Below are 22,873 nucleotides of genomic sequence, written 5' to 3'. Positions count from 1 at the left end.
CCCCCCCGACGGACGTTTATATACGATGTGTGACAAAAAGAATTCCCAAATCAGAATTAAACTAATCTAGTATACTAGGGTCACCGTGTATAAGAGCGGTAGAAATTTTTCAGCGCTCTTTGATAATAATCCATAAATCTTTTGATTGCTTTGCCTCGCGTCCAGGGATAGTTCCAGAGTTTTAGTCAACTAGTGTAATCAACGATAACTTCATGCCATACGCTAGGGAAAAATGAATGATTCCGTTCTTTTTTCACTAGCAAATTACTAGCGTTCAATATAGTAATTACGTAATCCCTGGATTACTGGTTACTTATATTCGTGATCTCTTCCACAAGTGTTTTCTGCATTTACGTTTCGTAGATAAGCCAGTCTGAGTTGTCCTACTTATTGTTGATATAGTGATTACAACGGCGATATAGACAATACAGAGTCCCTATCGGTAAATTTATTTCCTTTTAGTCATTTCTCGGTTAACTTTGGTGGGGTCACCGCCAAAAAAAAAACATCGTCAAACTAAAACTCTAAAATGTCTAATAAAAGTAAAGTGTTTAACGTGGTATCAAGCGTGTCATTAATTTGATTTTTTGAATTTTCTAAAATTTGTGCAATCAAATAATCCATTTACGAATAAAATGTGTTTTAGAGTGGTCATCTTCCTGTGAGGTAAAAACATAAACGAATTAGCCGGACTTCATATTTTGCTCATGGATCGTCTATGCATATTAGATTGTACAATAATCCGAAGTTTATTGTTCTAATACTTATGTATCTTACTTGTCATCTCGTGGATATAAATTGTTCACAACACGTATAACGTGCATTCCCGTATTATATTACTAGCAGTATGAATACTTGGCATGTAAACGCATAGCAATGCCACGCGTAATCCAGAGCATTGTTTTCTTCATAAACCATCAAGGTTGCATCATTATACAGACTCAAAGTACTATTGGTCAAAAGGATAGTAGAAAAAAACTGAGATTGTTAAATGCGAGAGTTAAGGCGCATATTTGTCAATGCGTTAACATACAATGTGATACACGAAAAAATTCCAGTATGGCATAACTTGAGTAATAACAGTTGTAATTGTTCAAAGATTAGGGCGATTGCGTTGGACCATGTCAAAACAAAGTCAAAATTGTAAGGAACCCTATTGTAATTGGACGATGACCTTCGTTATTTTTCAACCTGAGATACACTCAAACCCGTAACTTCCTGTTAATCACTCTATCTACAAATGTATACATATCTACATATTTCAATATATTGAAAGAGCCAAGGAGAATATTCACATTCATTGGCGACACATATCTGCATACGTGATACTTTTGTATTGTTAATTATTCATACAAGCTTCACTCACAACTTCTTTATGCTGCAGTGCATGTTCATTATCGGAAAAAAGTTTTTTCAAACCATAATCCTTTTTGGAGCAGTCAAATTTATTCACTGTCATGTATTAATATCTTATATTTCATGTTGCTTTATTGTAATTGTGATAGAAAATATTCCACTTCGCGTTAGTGAAATTATGTGAAACTCAAATCTTACGGCAACTTTATGCTCTAATTGCCATGAAGATTGCCTCCTCTTGTAGTTATCAAAATTTTAGATACAGAGTTCATATAGTTCATCTTCTGCGTTATTAATTTATCCGCAATACTAACTTGATTATTAGTGTACTACCACTAGTTTTTAGCAATGAATAAAATATAAACTGACAAAAATACCAAAAGAAAGATTTATTTAATAATAAAATAGTACGGATTTAAAAATGTTCTCGCACAATTTGTACATAAGTCAAAACGTTGACATAATTATACTGGGTGGTTCACTAAAAACTGAAACTGAAATGTTTTCTAATTTACAAAATATTGCTTTTTAAATATGCGAATGTATTCTTCATTTTCAGAGAAAGCAGAGAATTTTTGCGTAAAAACAAGCGTGCATTATTCAAAGAAAGATCCCTAGTAGAAATTACATATGGGCCGTAACCGGTACAAGCTAATTTCCCCTACTTTTATCCAGGCACTAACTAAGAAAACTACCTAACGCCTAACTAGAAGCGTAATGTGTAGATTTAGCCTTTGAGGCTATTCGAATTACATCTTGAACATTTTTTCGGATGTCCACAACCAAGGAAGATATGTAGGTATTTAGATTCTAGTGAACCACCCAAAATATAATGACTATATTGACTATGTTATTCTAATATTGTGAAAGAACATTATGAAATCGGAAATTCGTATTATTATTATCACTAAATAAATCTCTTTTTTTAATAGCTTCACCAATTTATATTCTATTTATTGCTGATAATGTGATAATCAATAGTAATATGCTAATAATCTAGTTAGCATTTCGGATCAATTTATAGCATAGAAGATTTTACATGATTTTTATACACAAAATTTAATCGGGATTAATACACTAATCTTCTTAAACAAAAAACATAATTTTATTAAAACATCAATTTTTCTTAATTTTGAAAAAAAAAATAACCTTAGAAAAAATGCTTTTTTTCATCGTACTTACTGGTACTAATATAAATTTATTATTCCCAACTAATAATTCCAAGATTCAGGAGTTTTATGAGTTATTAAGTAATTGTTTTCATTAAATGACAAAGGGAAAATTCTTTTATGTTCGTATACAGAAATGCCAAAGCCCGGCCACCCATTTCCGGTAAAGGACCTTCAAGCTGTATTGCAAAGGACGCTCAGCCAACAACTCAATATATTGCATATAGAATGGAAAATGTTGACAGAACCTGGAGAGAATTTCGGAAGTCTAATTATAGCAGTAGATGTGAATATGACCAGAGATAGTAACCCAGAAATATTAAATATCGTAGTGAAGTTGCCACCTCCGACAGTCTTTCTTCGAGATCTCTTTAATAGTCCTCTAACATTCAAGAAGGAATTGCATTTTTATGAAAACATTGTGCCAGCCTTCATTGAGCTCCAAGTAGAAAATGATATTGAACGTGATCAATTGATCAATCTCGCACCACGTTATTACGGTGGTAGATTAGGTCTAGGTCAACCTGATATTTTTGATGAGCAATCTTGTCTAGTACTGGAAAACCTCAATTACCAGGGTTTCAGTACCGGAAACAGGATACAGGGACTTGATAAAGAGCACATGGACTATGCTACCAAGAGGCTTGCACAGCTTCATGCCTTGATGATTGGCCTGAAGATAAAGAAACCAGCAACATTTAAGAAAGTGATTTCACCAGCCCTATTGAGTCCTATAAACGAGACTACGATGGATGGTGTTACCGCGATGGTCGACAGTGCGCTTGCAGTGATTAGAAGCATGCCGGAAGCTGAGGGTTATTTTCCACAAGTAGAAAAGGTTATGAAATATTCTGAAGAAATGCATAATTCTTTCGTTAAGGGTGAGGAACCATGGTCTACCATGGTTCATCATGATTTCTGGGTAAATAATATGTTATTCAAAAAGGATCCTGATGGAAAGATCATTGATTTAAAGATAATTGATTTTCAATTATACTGGTATGATGTAGGAATAACGGATCTTGTGTTCTTTATGTTATCAAGCGCCAAGAAAGATGTTCTAGACGAAAGTCTTGATGATTTTATTGATCTCTATTACCAATCGTTCTTAGATTGCCTTGAATTACTTAAAGTGAACACTAAGGACTTTTCCAGAAAGTCGTTTGATGAACTTTTACAAAAATATGCTCCGACTAAATTTCCTCAATGTATAATGATGACTCAAGTGATAAAAGCGGATCGTAGTTCAACAAAGGAAATGGATGAGATCGGAAACCAAGAGACATTTTTGTCAAATTCTTCCAGCAAATTAATACGCAATACATTGTTGCATATTTTGAAAATTTTTGAGAAAAAAGGTTGGTTTCCTCAATAGTATGTTTATAAAAAAAAATAAAATTGCAGAAACTATCGAGTTTTTCTTGATAGCTTCAAAATAGATAATCTTTTCTTGATAGTTCACCGTATTGAACTAATAAACATATAGACTGTCCTTAAGTCAAATATAAGTCAAATATAAGATGGTCCCTGTAGACCAGATTTTACTTGTGGCTGATTTATATGTTTAGCGAAAAGGGGATTATAAAACATTTAAAATACAAATTTTGTGTATAACTTACAAGAAATAAAAAAATGATACATTTGTTAAATGTGTGTAGAATTTTTCGTATTGTGGGGACTGGAGAATGTCAAAAGCTTTCTTGGATGCATTAAATGGATGCATTGTATTTATCGAAACGAAGTGCACGCATATTTGTCAGTTTTACAAATAGTGATATGGCCCTTTTATAAGGAATAGTTGCAACATAACAATACGAAATACATGCAAAATTCTTATACAAGCATCGTACACTTCAAAGAACTGCATGCAACTTGCACTTCCTTTTTTCAGTTTCGACGTATGAAAGTGCTATGTAAGTAACAGCGCAGCTTACCAAAATATGCGTGCACTGCATTTGCATCTGAATTTAGTATTACATTCTTATAAATTACAATATTCCGATCTCCCTTTTCATATACATACTTCCCAGTCCCTTTAAGAATTATAAATATATCATTATATTATGTGGTCAGCATAGTCGGTCCACAAGTAAAATATCTTGAAGTGTCAGATGGGAACAAGTGTTTCGGGCTAGGAATTCTCGTTGCAAAATTTCCCAATTGTCAATACTCTTTTGCTAAGGGTAATGACGAATGGTTTCGATTGGTTTCCACTGATTTATCACACACTACTTTTGGCAAAGAAACTGATGGTTTTGGATCGTGGGAAGCGGAGGCGAACAATGAACAAATACACCTTTGTTCGATATAAGATAGCACTAATTTATTTCGATATAAGAAAGAGAGAGAGTGGCAACCCGTGTACTCGGCGGTCCACGAAGGAATGGGGAGAGCGATGAGCCTTCGAAGTCGCTATCACTTCCCTATCACTACGTTATTCACAATCATAACTAGAACAGGTACTGCTCTAATCATCGATATGTAAATAGGCGTCTAATTGAAAACAGTTAATGGTGAGATTGACTCTATACAAAACTAAATAACAACACGCCCTCTCAATCGAACAATTAACATTACTTGATTCCAACTAATTTATAAAATTAAACTAAACACATTAAATAAAAGGTCTTTCTTATTTTACAATCTTCTTGTTCAGACCCACAGCTTTGGTAAAATCTTCCAGTTTCTTGGCATTCACAGGTTTGGTCAATGCATCAGCCACCATGCATGTAGATGAGACGAAGTCCACTTTGATTTCCCCATCGATTATCTTTCCTTTAATGAAGTGGTGTCGCACATTTATGTGCTTTGTCCTTGGACTGAATTTCGAATTCTTGGACAAGTCTATCGCCCCTTTATTGTCGCAATAGATCTGCAGTGCTGACTCTTCCTTGATCAGAAGTTCCATACTTAACCTCCTAAGCCAAATTGCTTCCTGGGCAGCAGCCGATAATGACAGGTATTCTGCCTCCGTACTCGACAATGCGATAGTTGCCTGCCTTTTACTGTTCCAGCTGATGGCTCCGCCCTGGCACATAAATACATATCCAGTCGTTGACCTAGGATCTTCAGAATTGGATGCCCAGCTGGCATCGCAGTAGCCAACTAGTTCGTCATCACTATCTGCAGTATACTCCAGTCTCTAGTCCACGGTTCCTTGAATATATCTGAGTATTTTTTTGATCATGCCCCAATGTGAAAGGTCAAACGATTGGTTGAACCTAGAGACTGTGCTCACCGCATAGGCCAAATCTGGTCTCGTAGCCTGTGCCAGGTAGAGCAAGGATCCCACAGCATTTTGATAAGGTACTTCACACGAATCCAGTGATTCCACATCGTCTGGACTGTTTAACTTGTTATCCTGGTTCGTGTTCATCGGTATGGTTCTAGGTCTACACTCGTGCATGTTGAATGTTCTTAAAATTGACTGAACGTAGTCTCTCTGATCCAGTGCGATGAGACCATGCTCCTTATCCACTGTCACATTTATACCCAAGCATCTGCGAATGGGTCCAAGGTCCTTAAGAGTGCATAACTTAGCAATGCCATCCTTGAATATTTTATAAAAGTCTATACTATTGGTGAATACAATCAAGTCATCGACAAAGACTGCTGCTATGACGCACTTGTTCACCGTATAATAGCTGTAAATACATGCATCATATTCTGATTGTCTCATATTCATGTCCTTGAGGGCCTTATCTAGTTTGGCGTTCCAGTTTCTGCTGCCCTGTTTCAAGCCATAGATAGCTTTTTTAAGCAAACATACCTTGCTCTCTTCTCCTTTGGCGATGAATCCCTTCGGCTATTGCAAGTATACCTCTGTATCCATGTCTCCATGCAAAAATGCGGTCTCGACATCGAGGTGAAAAATGTCCAGTCTCTTCCTTGCTGCGTATGCAAACAGCAATCTAAGTGAAGTGAATCGCACTACAGGTGAGTACGTCTCGTCGTAGTTTATTCCTCGAACCTGTGAGTATCCCAGAGCTACCAGTCTAGCCTTATAACGAGTTGACTTATCTGGCATCATTTTTTTCTTGAAGATCCATTTGCACCCTATTACTGGTTGTTCAGACGGTAAATTACAAAGTGTCCAGGTCCTGTTTTTGGATATGGATTACATCTCCTCCAGCATGACTCGCTTCCACTGCACTGATTCAGCACCAGAGATAGCTTCCTCGTAGTTGTGAGGTTCACCTGGTTCAGAAATAGCAGAATAAGTGACAAACTCATCCAGGTACCTGGGATTTATTTTGTTGCGTTGTGGTCCTCGTGTGGGAACAGTTGATAGGTCTTCGTCAGAGCTGTCTTCCTGGTTGGCGTTACCCAGCTTGGCTGCTGATCTGGTCATAGGACGATTTGACACATTTGCTTGGCGCTTCTTGTTTTTCTTGATCTCGGGCTGATCATCATGGTGTACAGATGAGGTTCTCTTGAGTGCCTTCTTAGCAGGTGAGGTTTTCTTATCCAGGTCTTCAGCTTCGTTTCCAGGTGCTTTTATTACAGGTAAGTTTTCTTCTCCCAGGTCCTCAGTTGCGACACATTGCATGAAGTGAACACCTTTTTGTCCCGATTGCTCCACAGCCTGTATGCTTTTTGAGTCTCACTATAGCCTAGCATAATGGCTGGTTGAGATGTGGGCTCAATCTTCTGTCTCTGGAGTCCTGGAACGAACGCTCTTGCTCGACAGCTAAATGCTCTCAGATGAGATAAATCTGGTGGTGATCCATTCCACAGTTCCTCTGGAGTACGTCCATCCAGGCATCTTCTAGGACTACGGTTGGTTATGTAACATGCTGTGGAGATCGCTTCAGCCCAGAACCTCTTTGGAAGCCCTGATTCGGCTAACATGCACCTGGTTTTCTCCAGTAAGGTTCTGTTTACTCTTTCAGCGCGTCCATTCTGTTGTGGCACATAGGGAACAGACGTCTCATGTTTTATACCCAATTGTTCCAATGTGCTCTTGAGGTCAGAGTTGACGTACTCCCTACCGTTGTCAGATCTGATAGTTTTTATGTTCTTCTCAGTCTGGTTGCTAACTGATTTGATGAATTTCCTTACTGTGTCGGGCACCTCATCCTTCCTTTTTAACATGTACACAAATATCTTGCGTGAATAGTCGTCCAGGAAGGTAATAAAGTAGCGAGCCTGACCAAGTGATGGGACCTCGACTTGGCAGACGTCTGTGTGTACCAGTTCGATCAGTTTACTTGCCCGCTTGTTGTTTGCAGAGAAGGTTTTGTTCACCAATTTCCCAGCAACGCAGATTTCGCACTTGACGGGTCGATCCTCGACCAGGTGTATCCCTGTGGCTACCTTGCAAAGCTGTTTCAAGTATGTGAGGTTAAAGTGAGCCATCCTTCTGTGCCAAAGTTGAGTGCTTGCAGCTTAAGTGTTCTTGAGGGCTGCATATGCCGGGAAAGTTTTATGGTCCTGTGCCTTGGGTTTGAGATCCAATTTAAAAGTGTTATTTGGGCAAAGATTACCCTCTATGATCGCAGTACCACGATTGTTTAAAATCTTACACTTATTATTTACAAAAGTCACTTGATAACCCTGTTTAGTTATGGCACTGACTGATACTAGATTGCATGTGAGTCCGGGTATATGCAACACGTTTTTTAAAATCATTTCCATAGTTTTGTCCGGTCCGGTGTATAAAACTATCAAGTCGCCCTCTGCTTCGACGGGCACTTTTGCTTTATTCGCAGCTATGACATTTCGCGTTCTCGGTTTGCGTGCGTTTGTTAAGAACGCCTTTTCACGGCACATGTGTACTGATGCGCCTGAGTCCAGTATCCAGTCCTTTACTCCAACTTTGCTCTCACAATCCACGGCCAACAACCCTTGCGAATAACTCAGTGCACTAAGTTCGGTCTCAATTGGATCGGATTTTGCAACGGCTGTGTGAGTATCGTGCTGATAAAGCACTGAAAAGAGCACACACACAGTGTGTTCCTCTTCACTGTCGACCTCCTCAGTTACGGCGCAAGCTTTGTTGTTGTTGTTGGTATTGTTATTGTTGCGAGTCGGAGCGGTGCAATTTCTGGAGAGGTGGCCGTATTTATTACAATTGTAGCATCTCACATTGTTGGAGCTTCTTTGCATGTTCTGATTGGGTGCCTGGCGCCACCTATTGTTGGCGTTGGCACGTTTGTATCTGGATTGCTGAGACTGCGCGAACAGGCCTCGCGACTCGAGATCGCTTCCGTTGGCACCATTTTGGTTTTCCTCTAGGAGCTTATTTTTCACGAAATCAGCGGTTACGTTCGCTCCAGAGTTCGAAAGCGCCATTATCATGGGCTTATATGAAGCAGGCAATCCGGCAAGCAAAATTGCTCCGACTAAATCATCGGGCAGTTTAGTGCCTATGGTACTTAGCTTTTGTGCGGCTGAAATGATACAGGACACGTACTCCTCCATGGACTTGCAATTCTCAAACTTGGTCGTCGTTGCTTCTTGTAGTAGAGCTACCTTCCTCGCGAGTCCTTTGTCGTCGTACGTCTTCGCCAGATCGTCCCATGCTTCTTTCGGAGTACTGGTGTTTTCTACGTAGGTGTAGACTTCCGGTTCAATGGCGAGTATTATGCGTCCTTTTGTATTTTCTTCGGATCCGTGCTTATGGTACCGCTTTCTGGTGCTTGAATGGTGTTCCATAGGTCTTCGACTTCGAGGAGTGCACGCATTGAGACAACCCACGTTCTATAGTTTTCGCGGCCCACAAGCTTTTCCAACGTATGAAAGTATTCATTTTGGTTCTTGGTGGCCATCTCACTTATCGGCTCTCTCGTTGCTATTTGGTTCCAATTTTGCCAGTCACTGTGTCGCCTTGTTCTCTGGTATTCGGCAGCGGAAAATTTATGCAGTTTTCCGATGATCGTCCTGGGCCCATAACCTGATGGTTTTGGATCTTGGGAAGCGGAGACGAACAACGAACAAATACACCTTTGTTCGATATAAGATAGCACTAATTTATTTCGATATAAGAGAGAGAGAGTTGCAACCCGTGTGCTCGGCGGTCCACGAAGGAATGGGGAGAGCGATGAGCCTTCGAAGTCGCTATCACTTCCCTATCACTACGTTATTCACAATTATAACTAGAACAGGTACTGCTCTAACCATCGATATGTAAATAGGCGCCTAATTCAAAACAGTTAATGGTGAGATTGACTTTATACAAAACTAAATAACAACAGAAACATTGGTAATAGAAAATTTTGTTACAGGTCTTGCATTTTTTTCATCTGTCACTTCAAGTTATTTAACATCTGAATTAACTATATTACTTTGTTAGGTATAGAAAGGGTTTCATAATAAGAAATACTACAAAAGCTGATATTTTTTGTAAAACTTATGATATACGTGGAATCTTATTGCATGAATATCATAAGCTTTACCAGTATGAAAGCGAATAGTAAAAAAAATCGTTAATAAGAGAATTGCACGCTACATTCTTTACCATATTTTAGGATTACAATCATTTTCACACCACTTTCGCAATATCTAACAGAAAACTGACAAAATAATCCGACCCAAAATATTCGATGTTATTTTGAAAAATGCAACAAATTTCAGGTCAAATTACTCTTTTAATTTTGGGCTAATAAATGTGGAGATGCTGTAAAAATGATTGTTAACCTTGCAGAATATGCGCCGCATTTCACTTTGGGAATGAACTTCTGTTAAAATCTTGTTATTTACGATTTTCGTTTACATTTTACTCGTATGGCAATGAGAGATCGCAGTCATTTTAACCAATTCTATTACATTTTGTACATTACAATTATATTGTTTACATTTCAAATATATCAAATACATTGGAAACATTTTACAGGAGGTCATTAAACGTTATAAACAAGTAGTTAAAGTTGAGTCGAGTTGCTGTTTATCTTTCTATTCAGATATTTTTGAAATTATTAACCTGTAGAGAGCCGGAAAGCCGATATATCGGCTCGACCCATGATGGAAAATTTGCACACAGTAAATACATGATATAAGACACAAATTTGGGTCATTTTTAAAAGATATTCTCAAACCCCGGCCCTCTAAAGGTTAAAGATATGATCAGTACGTAGATACACTGTCGTCGAAAAATATCGGGACAAGGCCTACAATTGCACTGAAATCTTTTTCGCCAGTCTTTCTCGCGCAGCATTCGATTAAATCATGTTCTTGATTTGTCTATAGATAACCGTATATTCCGAAATATTGCAAAAAAAAAACTGAAAATATCGCAGTCTAGTATCGAAGATACTATCACTCCCTTCTGGAAAACAGACTCTGATAAAGACAAAGCATGCAATGGAAGGCCTCGAGTCATTTCCAAAGCAGAGGATCGATCACTAGTAATAATATGCAAAATGAATAAGAAACTTACTGCATTGGAAATCCAAACGAGATTCAGTGAAACTCATGAAAAATAGATATCACTAACTACTGTCAACGATCGTTTGCACATAGCCGGCGTTTGAGACAGAGTTTCTACTAAGAAACCCATTTTACTGCGCAGTAATAGGAAGAGAAGACTTCATGGGCTTACATTGTGGATCATTCAAGATGAAAAACGGATTTTATAGAATGACATTTTACAAGTTTTCAATGGCAGAGTAAATGCCAGACAAACATTGTAAGAGTATCTTCTGTGAGTCAGTCATGATTTTATTAAAGGACTTTCAGAAAGAGTCGCATTTAAAAAATAAAGAAATAAACCATTTCGTGTGAATTGCAACTTTATATATTTTTCACTGGATAGAAAAGAATATGAATATTGCGCATATATATGTGTTTATCTGTATATACAGGGTTAGTCAGTAGAAACGCACCAGCAAAAGTTGGCCGCAAGTGGCCGACACGGCAGTGTGGCCTCTCTTCTGACAGTTCGCATAGCAATAAGGTTATTGAAACATTTCAATAGCTAGGTTACTGAAGTAATTAATTAATATTGTAATGACAAAATGTAATGTCAGTTAAGATTTATTTTCACAACAGATTGCAATTAAAATAATGTAAAGTTTAAAATATTCACAATTTTGATATTTCCAAGTAATGATCACAAGTGCAATTCTGCAATACAATGCTGCAATTAATTTAAAAATCAATTAATTGAAATGTTTTATAGCAAAAAAGTGCAGGAAAAAATCTGTTGTGAAAATAAATCTTAACTGACATTACATTTTGTCATTACAATATTAAATAATTATTTCAGTAACCTAACTATTGAAATATTTCAATAACCTTATTGCTATGCGAACTGTCAGTTTGCGTTTACGGGAATCGGTCACAGTCATGTCATTTTTTGAAGAGGCCACACTGCCGTGTCGGCCACTTGCGGCAAACTTCTGCTGGTGCGTTTCTACTGACTAACCCTGTATATGTATATTCTGAGAAAAAGCAGATATAGAAAATAAAGGTATATTTTGTTCCTTTCGATTTAGCTCACCGATTTACCTTAACCGGTAGACAATTAATTCATAATAATATTTATTAGGTTCTATTTTATACATTACCAAACATAAAATCTAAAAAATATCTATAAGAACTTACCTCAAGAAGATCGGCAACGGCATCAGGTAAGTTGAACTCCCGGACAACACGAAGACGTACTTGGCGATTAATTTCGTGACGAGAGGAAAGCGGCAAACTAACGGCACGTTGACTACTTGGTGACTGTCTTAGCTTTTGTTCCCGTTTTAGCATGGCCGACATTGTCGCTGAATCTGGTACTAACAAGTAAATGCAATTATTTAACGACTGATTGCACAGTTAATTAAGGTATTACTACGGTAAACTCAAAACCGCGTAATCGAGATGAAATTTGTTTTACGTCTAATTTATATAGCAATACATCTCTACAAATTTTTAACACGATTCACTCATTCATTTCCGAGTATTTCCGAGTTAAAGTCAGGACTCGTAACACGTATTCCCTATACCTGGCCAATAAAACGCGCATGGTTTTTTTTTATTGCATTTGACTCGTCCGCGTAATTCCGATGAAAAATTAGTATATGGCAAAGGAAAAAATTAGGAATTTTTTAGATTTTTAGTCAGAACTTTTTACTCATGGGATTTATTGATAGACATGAAAGAAGTTCGATATTTATTACGAAATCTCTCGTACGACGGCTGACAAAATAACGTTACGGCAACATTGCGTTTGAGACTGTATTTGGTGTATATACGTATACACTACTACATCCAATGTACATTAGTGTGCGCCTATCGATGCAGGGATGGGCATGTGTGAGTGAACTGTACCAGTTCAAATTTTGTTATTTTTCGATCCGTAATAATACCTTAATGGATTTTAATGCTAGTGTTTCCCTTAATCAAACTTGTGATAAATAATCATAAGAGTTCTTTGTAAATTTATTTTCGACTTGATAGACATACTGAAGATAAAATAATCAGAAGCACATAGGATAATAAATGACAGTCAAAGGTTCAGAATCCACAGGATCAGTGTTGCTGCTATAATATATATTATGGAATAGTTGAATATGAAATGTGGTCACTAATACCTGGAAGTGCAGCTGCCAGTACGTCCACACCAGCAGCACCCAAAGCTCTTGGTTTATCCTCAACCATATACAGTGTATCAGGAATGTCAGGAATATATCTTGCCCTTCGTAATCTTACCAGTTCTGCCTCCTGGACCAGTTGCTCCTCGACCAGTGCCTAAAGAGAGAATAAATAAAACAAAGGAAATTAGATTTTGGTTTCATATAAATAATTTGCTATACGTACCTTAATCTCTTCATAATAAGGCATGAAGAGTCGAGGTCTAACGAATAATCCATTTTTTTTACCGCCTCTTATCCAGGCGTTCACTCTTAAATTTTCCCTTTCATCTCCAATCATATGACTCGGTGGAGTAGATACTAATCCTCTCCTAATCGCCTATTTAAATCATTTTTAAAAAACAATTATTTGTATCACAGGTGTTTTAAACTAGTTAAGAAGTTTGACTTTTTTGAACACACCTGAGCCAAAATTTCACTGTTAGGCGGCAGAACATGATCCATCCTAACCAAAGGTAAAAGTTCACTGAGTATCTCTCGCAACTCCACATCACTTAGGTCCCGTTTTTTGACACCCTTCCTCGTGACAGAGTGAGCAGTATGACTGAGTAAGTTTGGTTCACGATCCTCCATTCTTCGTACTAGTTCCTGTTCGCCCCATTTAAGGACAGCTTGAAGCACCTCTAATTCACTGGCTTGTAAGAAGTGACTCTGGAGTACATTGGCTAGGTGAGCACGGTCCAATTGATGAAGAACTGGTGAAGACGCCACAGGCTGGAACTCTTCCCGCAAGTAGTGTAGAGCCTGCCTGTGCACCCATGCAGAACCATGCGGCTGGTTACCCCACCTATTAAAATAATAGTGGTGATTAAAATAAACGAACTTTGGTAGAGACAATACAATATTTTCATCAATGATAATATAAATGTTGGACTCTCTTGATACCTCAACACTGTAGGCAGCGAATCCAAAGTGAGCCATTCCAATATGAGATCTTCGCAGCCTTGAGAAAGAATATCCAATTCCAGAAACCTACCAATCTGATAAAGTTCCATAGCTTCTTCCAGGGGACTAGGCCGCATCCGACCGGTATGAGTAAGAGCCTGTACCTATCAAGAAATATTGGTGAATCAGGATTTGATATGAGAACAATAATAATTTTCAATCAAGATGACATTACCTCTCCGAGACTTCCAGCACTGTTCCCACAACCACTGCCTCTAAGAATAAGGGACAAGTCGACGGTGTCTAAATAGACAGCATGTAGAAGTACCCTTGCATATCTCTTAGGTATAACACATTCATCCAGTACTATTCTAGTCGGTATATGCAGCGCACGTTCTGTATGATCTTCGCCAGATCTAGTCCGTCGTTGTATTAAATTTCTAAAGAACGGTGACCTGGCGGAGAGAATCGCCTTGTGGCAAGGTAGCTCGAGTTTAGGTCTGAATCCGTACTCTGAACTTCCACTGTCTGGTCTTTGGTAATCACTATCGGAAGTAAAGACCAAAGCAGCATCCGCATAATCACCGGTATCTAACAAGTATCTGAGATCATGCTCCAGAGGATTAGGTGTACCAAACTCTTCACCTAATCTTCGCAGTAAATTCGTATCCAAACTCGCATCATGTGGACATATGTCACCAGTGTAGAGATAGCGAAGTAACGCCGAGAACATCTGGACGTCTAATCCAGGTGTACGTAACTCCAGGCATATACGAGCACCGTAACCTAAAATAATTTAAAAGTCTGATTGTATCATATTATACAGCTTCGTTAGACAATTTTTAAATTCTTACCAGGACATCCTGCTAGCAGATCCCTAAAGTATGGACATCTGGAAGAAAGTAGAGCTCTATGCACAGGAAAGCAAGCACCTCTGTAGACCAGGTCTACGTCGGTACAGTGCTTGTAATCATAAAGTGTTGATAAGTCTTGTTTGAAAGTTGCTGCTGGTGGCCGAGCAAGCTCTGCTTGTACGTGGAGATCCTTTAAGGCGGCCAGAGCTTCATACTCCTCGAGAAGAGCGCCAGCTTCCAGAGGACTCCAGGTAGATACCAGCTCTCTGATAATTCTACCATGATCACAGGCTTTCGAGGAGCGGCGCCTTTTTATAAACTTCTTACGCAGTGTGGCGAACCCGGTTACTTTCTTTTTCCTCTCTCTATAACAATAGAACATTCCGATTTATAGAAATAGATATTTTAGCTGATTACGACAGTAAGACATTGTTCCGAAATACTTATATGTTCATTGGATAACTACTAATCCCTTATTTCATTTTTAGTAATAACTCTTACAAAGTGACTGTTGAAATTTTAATTAAATGGATCATGAACAATGCAAAGGTGTACAGTTTATTTTTATAAATAAATAACCTTATCAGTGTGCTAAACTTACTTCGCCAGTTGGAAACTTTATATTCCCCAGTCCTAAAATAATTGTTATGATATTGCCATGGCTCTGATTTTCAAATGTCCATCGCAGCAATGTTTGAATTGCGCTCGAAGTTTTAATGGAAAAAAAAACGATAACTTTCAATTAGTCTTTTAAAAAATGATTTACGATACTGTAAGTAACGACTCTCCTAGAGAACTTCCAAAATCGAGACTACCAACTCTTTACAAATACATACAAGAGTATGAAAATGCATTTACTGAAACCCTCAAAGAAGTTGTGGCTATTCAATCCATATCGCAGCAATCAGATTGTTTCTCCAATATCGTAAAAATGGTATAAACTATACACGTAAATATATCTACTTATTTCACATACATATTTTCTTGACATTGTAGTTAAATTTATGTGAGAAGAAACTGAAAGACCTCGGTGCAATCGTAGAAATAGTCGAAAACAACGACATTGTTAACAGGAAGAAGCTACCACCAGTCCTTTTTGGAAATTTATTCACTGACGCCGATCTCAAAACCGTCTGTGTTTACGGATACGTAGGTCAGGACATCCAACATTACAACAGTATATATCAAATATAATACAAATATCATAATAAAAATTCAAACATGTAGATACACTACCAGCTAAGAAATCCGATGGCTGGGAAACAGAACCGTTTAATTTAATCGAGAAAAATGGAAGACTATATGGCCGTGGTGCATCAGATAATAAAGGACCCCTTCTGTGTTGGCTACATGCCCTGGAAATCTATAAAACAACTAAAAATGATATCCCCGTTAACATTAAATTTGTCATAGAAGGTTCTGCAAAATTAAGGAGTCACGGTTTAGACAACATTTTGGTTACCAAGAGAGAGTTCTTCGAAGATGTGGATTTCATGTGCCTGACTGTTGATAAAACGTCTCAGGAAGTACCTTGCCTAAAATATGGTTTCAGGGGAGTATCTCACTTCAGTCTGGAAGTAATCTGTGCAGAGAGGAGTATCCATAGTGGTATTTATGGTGGTGCCTTCAATCAACCTCTTATCGATGCTGTAAATATTCTTAGTTCCTTGGTAGACAAAAATGGCAAAATAGCTGTATCTGAGGTGAGTTTGCTTGATAAAATGATAAGAACGTAATTTATCAGAGCATACAACACACTTTTTAGATACTTAGGGACGTGCAAGATATATCGCACAGAGAAGAGAGTATTATTAGAGACATTCCCTTCGATGTTGCTAAGATCAAACAGAAGCTTGGTACTACACACTTGAGACACAAAGAAAAACCAATAAGAGTGATTATGCACAAAACAAAATTGCCCAGCGTCAGTTTTCATGGATTCAAAATGGAATTTGAGTCAGTCAATAAAAGAAGTCATGCTGTTGTACCTAACAAGTGCCTGAAAATTATTTATGATTTTTCTTTATCTTTTTATACAAGAAAATTTTCAGCTCTATTAACCAATCTTATTGTACTGATCACTTTTAGAGTAGTTGGGAAATTTTCTGTTCGCTTGGTTACAAATCAAACTGCCATAGAAACTTTTGGACATCTTGATAATTACATTAGAAAAATTTGGCAGCAGTGCAAAAGTACAAATCAATACAAGTTTCAAATGGATTTTGGTATAAATCCTTGGCAAGAAGATCCTTGTGATTCTCATTATTGTGCTGCTGCGAAGGCAATTGAATTGGTTAGATCAGTGATCAACAATGATTTATAACTAACTTCTCAAAATTAACTATTGGATAGGAATACATAAAACATAAACAATTTTCCTATTCAGGTTTATGGTGTAAAACCTATGTATCTTTGTGAAGGATCAACTATGCCTTGTATAGCCATGTTTAAATCTATATCTCCAAATAGCAATTTAATAGTACTCCCAATCGGGTATGTTATTTATTAAGAAAAAATATTTTAACAGACTTCAATCGATGTAAGAAACATTTTTTTCCAGAGAGTATGACAGTGTTCCCGATTCGTGCAAGGAATCAATTTCTAAAATTAGCTACCTAAATGGCATAAAACTTGTCATGGCATATTTATGTTACATAAATGAAATAAAATAACTTACTGTAATTCACATATTATGTGTTATAATTAATTGACATATAGGTTAATATTTGGAATTTACCTGACAATCACACCAAGCTGGTCGGTGTTACCAGAGGATGAGAGTCTGGCTGCCTGTATGGGATCTCCACCCATAGAGGCAATGCTAGAAGAGGCAGATGCTCCCATTCTATGGGTCATGCGTGTATCATCCCCGCGTCTTCCGCCTGTCGACCAACAACCACCACCACCTCCGCCACCGCTTTCGCCACCACGTTGCAATGCACACGGAATCAGAGCCCGGAATACGTTCATCGCTCACCCAGACACCAGCCTGAAATTTATTTACGCTATATGAAACATCCAATCTATACTACAACTTAGGTTAAATTTGACCAGCACATTTAAATATATGAAAACACCTTGTTCTAGTTATTCCTTAAAATATTTATCTCAAAAAACTAGTATCTATTAATCTAACAATCAAATCAAATTGCTAAGCATAAACATGAAAGCTAAATAGACAATTCTATAAAAAAAACTCTGACATAGTTTTATAGAATGATTGCGTGACAAATAGTGATAACGTCTTATCAGCAATTATATGAAAAGTAAGCTTTTGAAATTTCTTGCTATACGAGCAGTTCATGAAGTTTTTTTACAGAGGCTAATGAATAGTTAATAATAGAAGTTCTGAAAGTAAAACATGTTAGACATAGAACATACAAAGCATAAACACAAACTTAAAACAGACTACATAATAATGATTGCTGACTGAAAAATAATACAATAAATATAACAAAAAATCTAGTACATAACAATCTCATAAGACAATAACTACTAGGAAACAGACTAAAATGACATCTATATAACATTGTTTTGAAAAATATTAAATTTCACAAACACCCATAACGAAGGTTGCAATAATTCAAGTTCTTCCAGAATTTCGTTGACCCTTATATCCCAACAGGGTTTTGCAGGTCAATCACTAGTCAGCTGAACCACCTAGCAACCCAGCTGTTCGCAATTTTCCCAAAACTCATATTTAGCACAATGCCATAAGAAGAATCCATGTGTCGTTCCATTATTCCAGACAAACGTTAATCTGTGTGCGTAAACTCCTCGACCCAAATAAAAAAGTCATTCCAAAAAGCCGCAATTTGTATCTCGCAAGAGATACACAGGATTCGACTAAACGGAACTCACGTTACTAGCCAGTCGCCAACCGAATACCAAATTTTGCGTCTCATGATGATTTAACGAGATGATAATTAGTCTCATTACCTGGGTCCTTTATGCACATATTTTCAATCGGTTATTGTGTCCTCAGCATAACATCTTCGAGTTTGATCGCACGCAAACACCCGTCAGACAACACAGTAGCGGCCATGTTTACATTCGGATGCACCCTGGATACAAGTTGGAAGCGCAACTTTCAAATACATTCTAGACGATTAATCGTCAATTGAATATATTTACTTCTCAGTTGGAATATTTCATAGTTTCTCTAATAAAAATTCAGTAAGACTTTGACTATGTTTCAGTTTCAGTTCTAACGGCGGATTATACTAGTGCCTTTTGACTTGTGCGTAAATACGTAATATTATATAATTTCCTTTTGCTAAAAACGTTTTGTTCTGTTACAGCAGAGTTGCGATATGTTTTTTCGTTTATACTTATATATTCATTGTTTCTTAAGCTTCTCCAATAAGGTATTCTTACAGAATGCTTAATCTACAATTTACATAATTCAAAACATCTCTCATGGCATTTAAAAATATATATGTTTCCACCGTGTAGGGTTGAAATATAGTTAACCAATCAAGTTAGCTTATTCCCCTCAAATCTCGCGTTTAATTGGTTAACTCTATTTGAACCCTACACGGTAGAAACATAGGCTTAGTTTCCACCGTGCAGGGTTTGAATAGAGTTAAGCAGCCTCATTGGTTAATTCCATTCAACTCCTATACCTGATTGGTTAACTCTATTTAAACTCTGTACGGTGGAAACTAAGCCATATGTACTTTTAATTCGTTTTATTTACTTATTTCATTATGATGTATTTTAATGACAGCCTTTTAACAATTCTATTTTATTCTACATTATTTCATATTGTATTGTGATTCCTGTTAATGAAACTGTAAAGGTGATTATTACCGTACTTTTTGTCACAAATCATTGTAATATTTACAAATTAACAAAAGTGGAACATTTTAATATATTTCTTAAATAAATGTATACTATAATGTTATTATATGTAATACTAATCGACATTAATATGGGTAAAGTCATACATATTTGCTTTCAATTTTTAATTTAAAAACCGGAAATGAAATTCTGTTTGTACCTTCATAAAACGCAAAATGAACAATCGTCAGAATTTATTACTTATAATGTAATCGTGATATACTCTTTTAGTATAAAAAAATCAATATTTTAAGTGCCTATTTTGAGAACTTTTGAACGAGTTTCAGAATATAAACTTGTAACTGATACTCTTCCTGTGACCCTTTAACCAACTTCAGATTAAGTACTATATCTGGCACTATCGCCATTGCACTGCATTGCACTAGTTGTCTTTTAACAAGAAGCAAGCGTTTCCTAAATATCTTTTTAAAATGCTTGCTCTACAAAAATCGTGGCGACTGATGCCCCGTGTGGCTGGACAACAAAGGACTTTGGTTTCCGGACCTCCTAGAGTCAGAGTATCCTTCCCGGTAAGGAATACATTTTTTTCTGTGATTTTAATTTAACCATGACCTTATATAATCTGTTGTAACATTGAACAGTGATATCCTACATTTATTCACTAGAAATCATACATAGTAATTTAATTATAAATTAGAATTCTAAGAATAGATGACATGTTTTTCTTAGCTTTTAACTTGTTTCGTTATATTCTAATTTAAATTTTTTTTTTAGGAAAAATTGGCTCATGGAGCAACAATGGCAGCTGGAATATTATTCACTCCACTTTGGGTCCTTTCTCACATTAAGACTTATCGTCATTAATAGTGAAGTGACTATGGACCTTCAATAGTTTGATACTGTAATATTTTTACAGTTATTTATTCTATACTGTATTTATATACTATTGAATCTCTGTGTTGTAATGCATAAAAAAGTTGCAACAAGGATGCAGTGAAATATTGCATTAGCATGTTGTAAGTCATTTATCATCATAAACATCCTTTAAAATAAGTTTCTTGCTCTATGATCAAAGCTTATTTCGCTTTCACATTATTAACATTATTAACTTAAATTTATTCAAACTTAAAATTGTGGCTTACCATTAATGCTGATGCCTTAATCCTTACAGTTACTACATTTGGTTTGCTGTATGTCCCATTTATTCTAACTATTCATGATTGAGTTGTACTATCCATAGCAATATCGCAAAATGAATATATAGTACTATTTGCAACCAACCCTTGATTATATAAATTTCATTAGAATTTAAAAAATTTAAATTAGGGAAGCGGCCTTTGTAATGTGTTATTGTCTGAAAGATTAACAAAATAAACAATGGACTTTTAACTATGCCAAAATACAACATGGTAAGTTTCTTTACTATTAATAAATTAATTTAACAATTAAAATAACCACATATTCTAGACTTTATGTATAAGATGACCACAAATTAAAGTTTAAAAATTATTAAAAAACATTTTAAATTACAACGAAGGCATGGATAATGTTATCACATCATAGTCATCTTGAAAAGCAACAGTCCATTGCATATCAACCTTAATTAAACTTGATCCCTTCTATACTACTTGACTAACAGTTAATTAAACATTATTTGTGCACCACAGTTTTATACAACAGCAGAGAACTTTTGTCGCGCATACATCATAAAACCTGTCTGAAGTCTTCAACACATTTGTCCTAATCTACTTTCTGAATATTGATAGATATAATATCAAGATAGATAAGCAAAAGACAAAACACAGGTAAAACCTCAGTATTATATCATTTTTGATATTGCTTGTATTATCTGTACACAGACTATAACTAAACTTCTTAAAAATATCACTAATTCTGAGTAATGTTCACCAACTCCAAATGAAAAATCCACAAATGAATTGACGATTAGGATATAGATACTAAGTTTCATCAACAACGAGACGGGATCTCGTCATAAATACGAACGTGAGAACAAACTGAAACTCCTGTTATCATGTATTGGTTCTCCCACCACCTAAGAAACGTAGCAACCTGGAACCCCACCCTGTGGTAGACATTTTGCATTGAATCTTCAGAGTCGCTTGAACTATTTATAAGCGTCAGGATGTTCGCTACAGGAATAGCTACCTTGGCCAGGACGACGAGAATTGCCATAAGTACGCCTTCTCTTACGACCCACGTCGTTTCCAGGAATATTGTATCCGGTCCACCTCGTGTTCGTGTTTCCTTCGCCGTAAGTCACTAATTATGTATCAAGCTTGCTTGTCCTGTATCTGTGCTTAACCAAATTATGTAAGGTATGTAAGGCGGTATAGAGAACCAATCAACAGGTGTGTTGATTTACAGAGAATTTTCGAAAACTCTCGAGTATGACTTTTTTTGTAATGGACAATTTATTTTTCTTGCGCTTTTCCGCTTTTTCTTTATCTTTCTTGTTCTATGCCTCATGTCTTCTGACCGGTTTATTGCTTCAATCTGAGATTCAGTATGCATATTCACAACATTGATATAGTGTTTGACTTGGAATCGATATTGCACTGTGTCTTTAGTCTTTAAACAGTACTTAATCGATATTACCAATAGTGTCTTAGAAGAAATCAAAAACTAAACTGAGCTCTTCCGCGCATATAAATAATTAAAATAATTGTTTGCTAAGACTACGTACAATCGTGTGCATTGATACGTACAGCAATTATATTTTTTTCTATTTGTTCAATTGAATATATGTATATAAAGACTAATATCTATATTTCAACTTAAAATTACATAGCAATAGCAATGGGTGATCATTTTTTTCGTTAGTCTGATAGGGTAAATAACATCCTAACCAACATTATTTTTTACCTACTGAGTATAATATTCGGCAAACGTTTTTGGGTATGTGTGTAAAAAAATATATATACTTTATAGGTACGTCAACAAAATTTCCCGAAAATTATTTTTGATCTTTACTTTCGTCTTTAACATCGACTCTAATTGTAAGCCAGAGTATCGCCCACATCGTTAAGAACATAGTAGGGGAGAGTGGAACAAGGTCAACAAGGTACACCTAAAATTAGCTCCTGATGGGATAGGATGGACTATATGTAAAATTAGTAAAAGTTTTTTAAAATTAAAAAAAAATATTGATCTATTTGTTACGAATTGCATACACTTGAAAATATTTCTTAACTGTATTTTGTAACCT

At 36.5% G+C, this 22,873-nt stretch overlaps 4 protein-coding genes across 11 annotated transcripts in view; 3 read left to right on the top strand and 1 right to left on the bottom strand.

Moving 5' to 3' along the window:
- The window catches only part of LOC107265727, a 4,673-nt gene extending 499 nt beyond the window's left edge, over positions 1 to 4,174 (top strand). The window contains exons 1-2 of one of the 4 annotated variants that reach the window (XM_015735471.2): positions 307 to 442; positions 2,660 to 4,174. In XM_015735471.2, coding sequence (XP_015590957.1) covers positions 2,662 to 3,900 — 1,239 coding nt within the window. In that variant the 5' untranslated portion in view covers positions 307 to 442; positions 2,660 to 2,661 and the 3' untranslated portion in view covers positions 3,901 to 4,174. Of the gene's footprint in view, positions 1 to 306; positions 667 to 1,995; positions 2,152 to 2,659 lie in introns of those variants that run through there. The other 3 variants (XM_015735469.2, XM_025082983.1, XM_015735470.2) reach the window with 3 other exon arrangements.
- The window catches only part of LOC107265726 (BTB/POZ domain-containing protein 7), a 23,197-nt gene extending 4,222 nt beyond the window's left edge, over positions 1 to 18,975 (bottom strand). For 2 of the 4 annotated variants that reach the window (XM_025082980.1, XM_025082979.1), the window contains exons 1-9: positions 18,784 to 18,975; positions 17,582 to 17,833; positions 14,845 to 15,209; positions 14,226 to 14,776; positions 13,991 to 14,154; positions 13,508 to 13,892; positions 13,272 to 13,424; positions 13,046 to 13,202; positions 12,069 to 12,247 (exon numbers count right to left, since the gene is read on the bottom strand). In XM_025082980.1, coding sequence (XP_024938748.1) covers positions 12,069 to 12,247; positions 13,046 to 13,202; positions 13,272 to 13,424; positions 13,508 to 13,892; positions 13,991 to 14,154; positions 14,226 to 14,776; positions 14,845 to 15,209; positions 17,582 to 17,814 — 2,187 coding nt within the window. In that variant the 5' untranslated portion in view covers positions 17,815 to 17,833; positions 18,784 to 18,975. The remainder of the gene's footprint in view (positions 1 to 12,068; positions 12,248 to 13,045; positions 13,203 to 13,271; positions 13,425 to 13,507; positions 13,893 to 13,990; positions 14,155 to 14,225; positions 14,777 to 14,844; positions 15,210 to 17,581; positions 17,834 to 18,783) is intronic. The other 2 variants (XM_015735468.2, XM_015735467.2) reach the window with 2 other exon arrangements.
- Positions 15,521 to 17,532, top strand: LOC112494062 (cytosolic non-specific dipeptidase-like). 2 transcript variants are annotated; one of them, XM_025082982.1, is made up of 7 exons: positions 15,521 to 15,778; positions 15,841 to 15,997; positions 16,072 to 16,547; positions 16,610 to 16,839; positions 16,933 to 17,137; positions 17,231 to 17,337; positions 17,405 to 17,532. In XM_025082982.1, exons 1-7 carry the CDS (start codon positions 15,602 to 15,604, stop codon positions 17,514 to 17,516), a joined length of 1,464 nt encoding a protein of 487 aa, XP_024938750.1. In that variant the 5' UTR covers positions 15,521 to 15,601; the 3' UTR covers positions 17,517 to 17,532. The 2 variants fall into 2 exon arrangements, with proteins under 2 accessions (XP_024938750.1, XP_024938749.1); XM_025082981.1 differs by having other exon boundaries at positions 16,610 to 17,137.
- Positions 18,976 to 19,989: 1,014 nt separating the features above from the next.
- LOC107265725 lies at positions 19,990 to 20,700 on the top strand. Its single transcript, XM_015735465.2, has 2 exons — positions 19,990 to 20,216; positions 20,422 to 20,700. The coding sequence occupies exons 1-2, from the start codon at positions 20,118 to 20,120 to the stop codon at positions 20,509 to 20,511; spliced, it is 189 nt and encodes a 62-aa protein (XP_015590951.1). The 5' UTR covers positions 19,990 to 20,117; the 3' UTR covers positions 20,512 to 20,700.
- The last annotated feature ends 2,173 nt before the right edge of the window (positions 20,701 to 22,873 follow it).

The sequence above is a fragment of the Cephus cinctus genome, unplaced genomic scaffold (assembly GCF_000341935.2).
Source record: "Cephus cinctus unplaced genomic scaffold, Ccin1 Ccin1_scaffold0238, whole genome shotgun sequence".
NCBI classification, from domain to species: domain Eukaryota; kingdom Metazoa; phylum Arthropoda; class Insecta; order Hymenoptera; family Cephidae; genus Cephus; species Cephus cinctus.
This window is presented reverse-complemented; position numbering and strand designations above follow the sequence as displayed.

Coding starts and splice junctions, on each gene's coding strand:
- LOC112494062 (XM_025082981.1), top strand. CDS start 15,602: ATGATTTACGATACTGTAAGTAACGACTCTCCTAGAGAACTTCCAAAA. Junction 15,779..15,840: donor TCTCCAATATCGTAAAAATG/GTATAAACTATA, acceptor TTGACATTGTAG/TTAAATTTATGTGAGAAGAA. Junction 17,338..17,404: donor TTAATAGTACTCCCAATCGG/GTATGTTATTTA, acceptor ATTTTTTTCCAG/AGAGTATGACAGTGTTCCCG.
- LOC107265725 (XM_015735465.2), top strand. CDS start 20,118: ATGCTTGCTCTACAAAAATCGTGGCGACTGATGCCCCGTGTGGCTGGA. Junction 20,217..20,421: donor GAGTCAGAGTATCCTTCCCG/GTAAGGAATACA, acceptor TTTTTTTTTTAG/GAAAAATTGGCTCATGGAGC.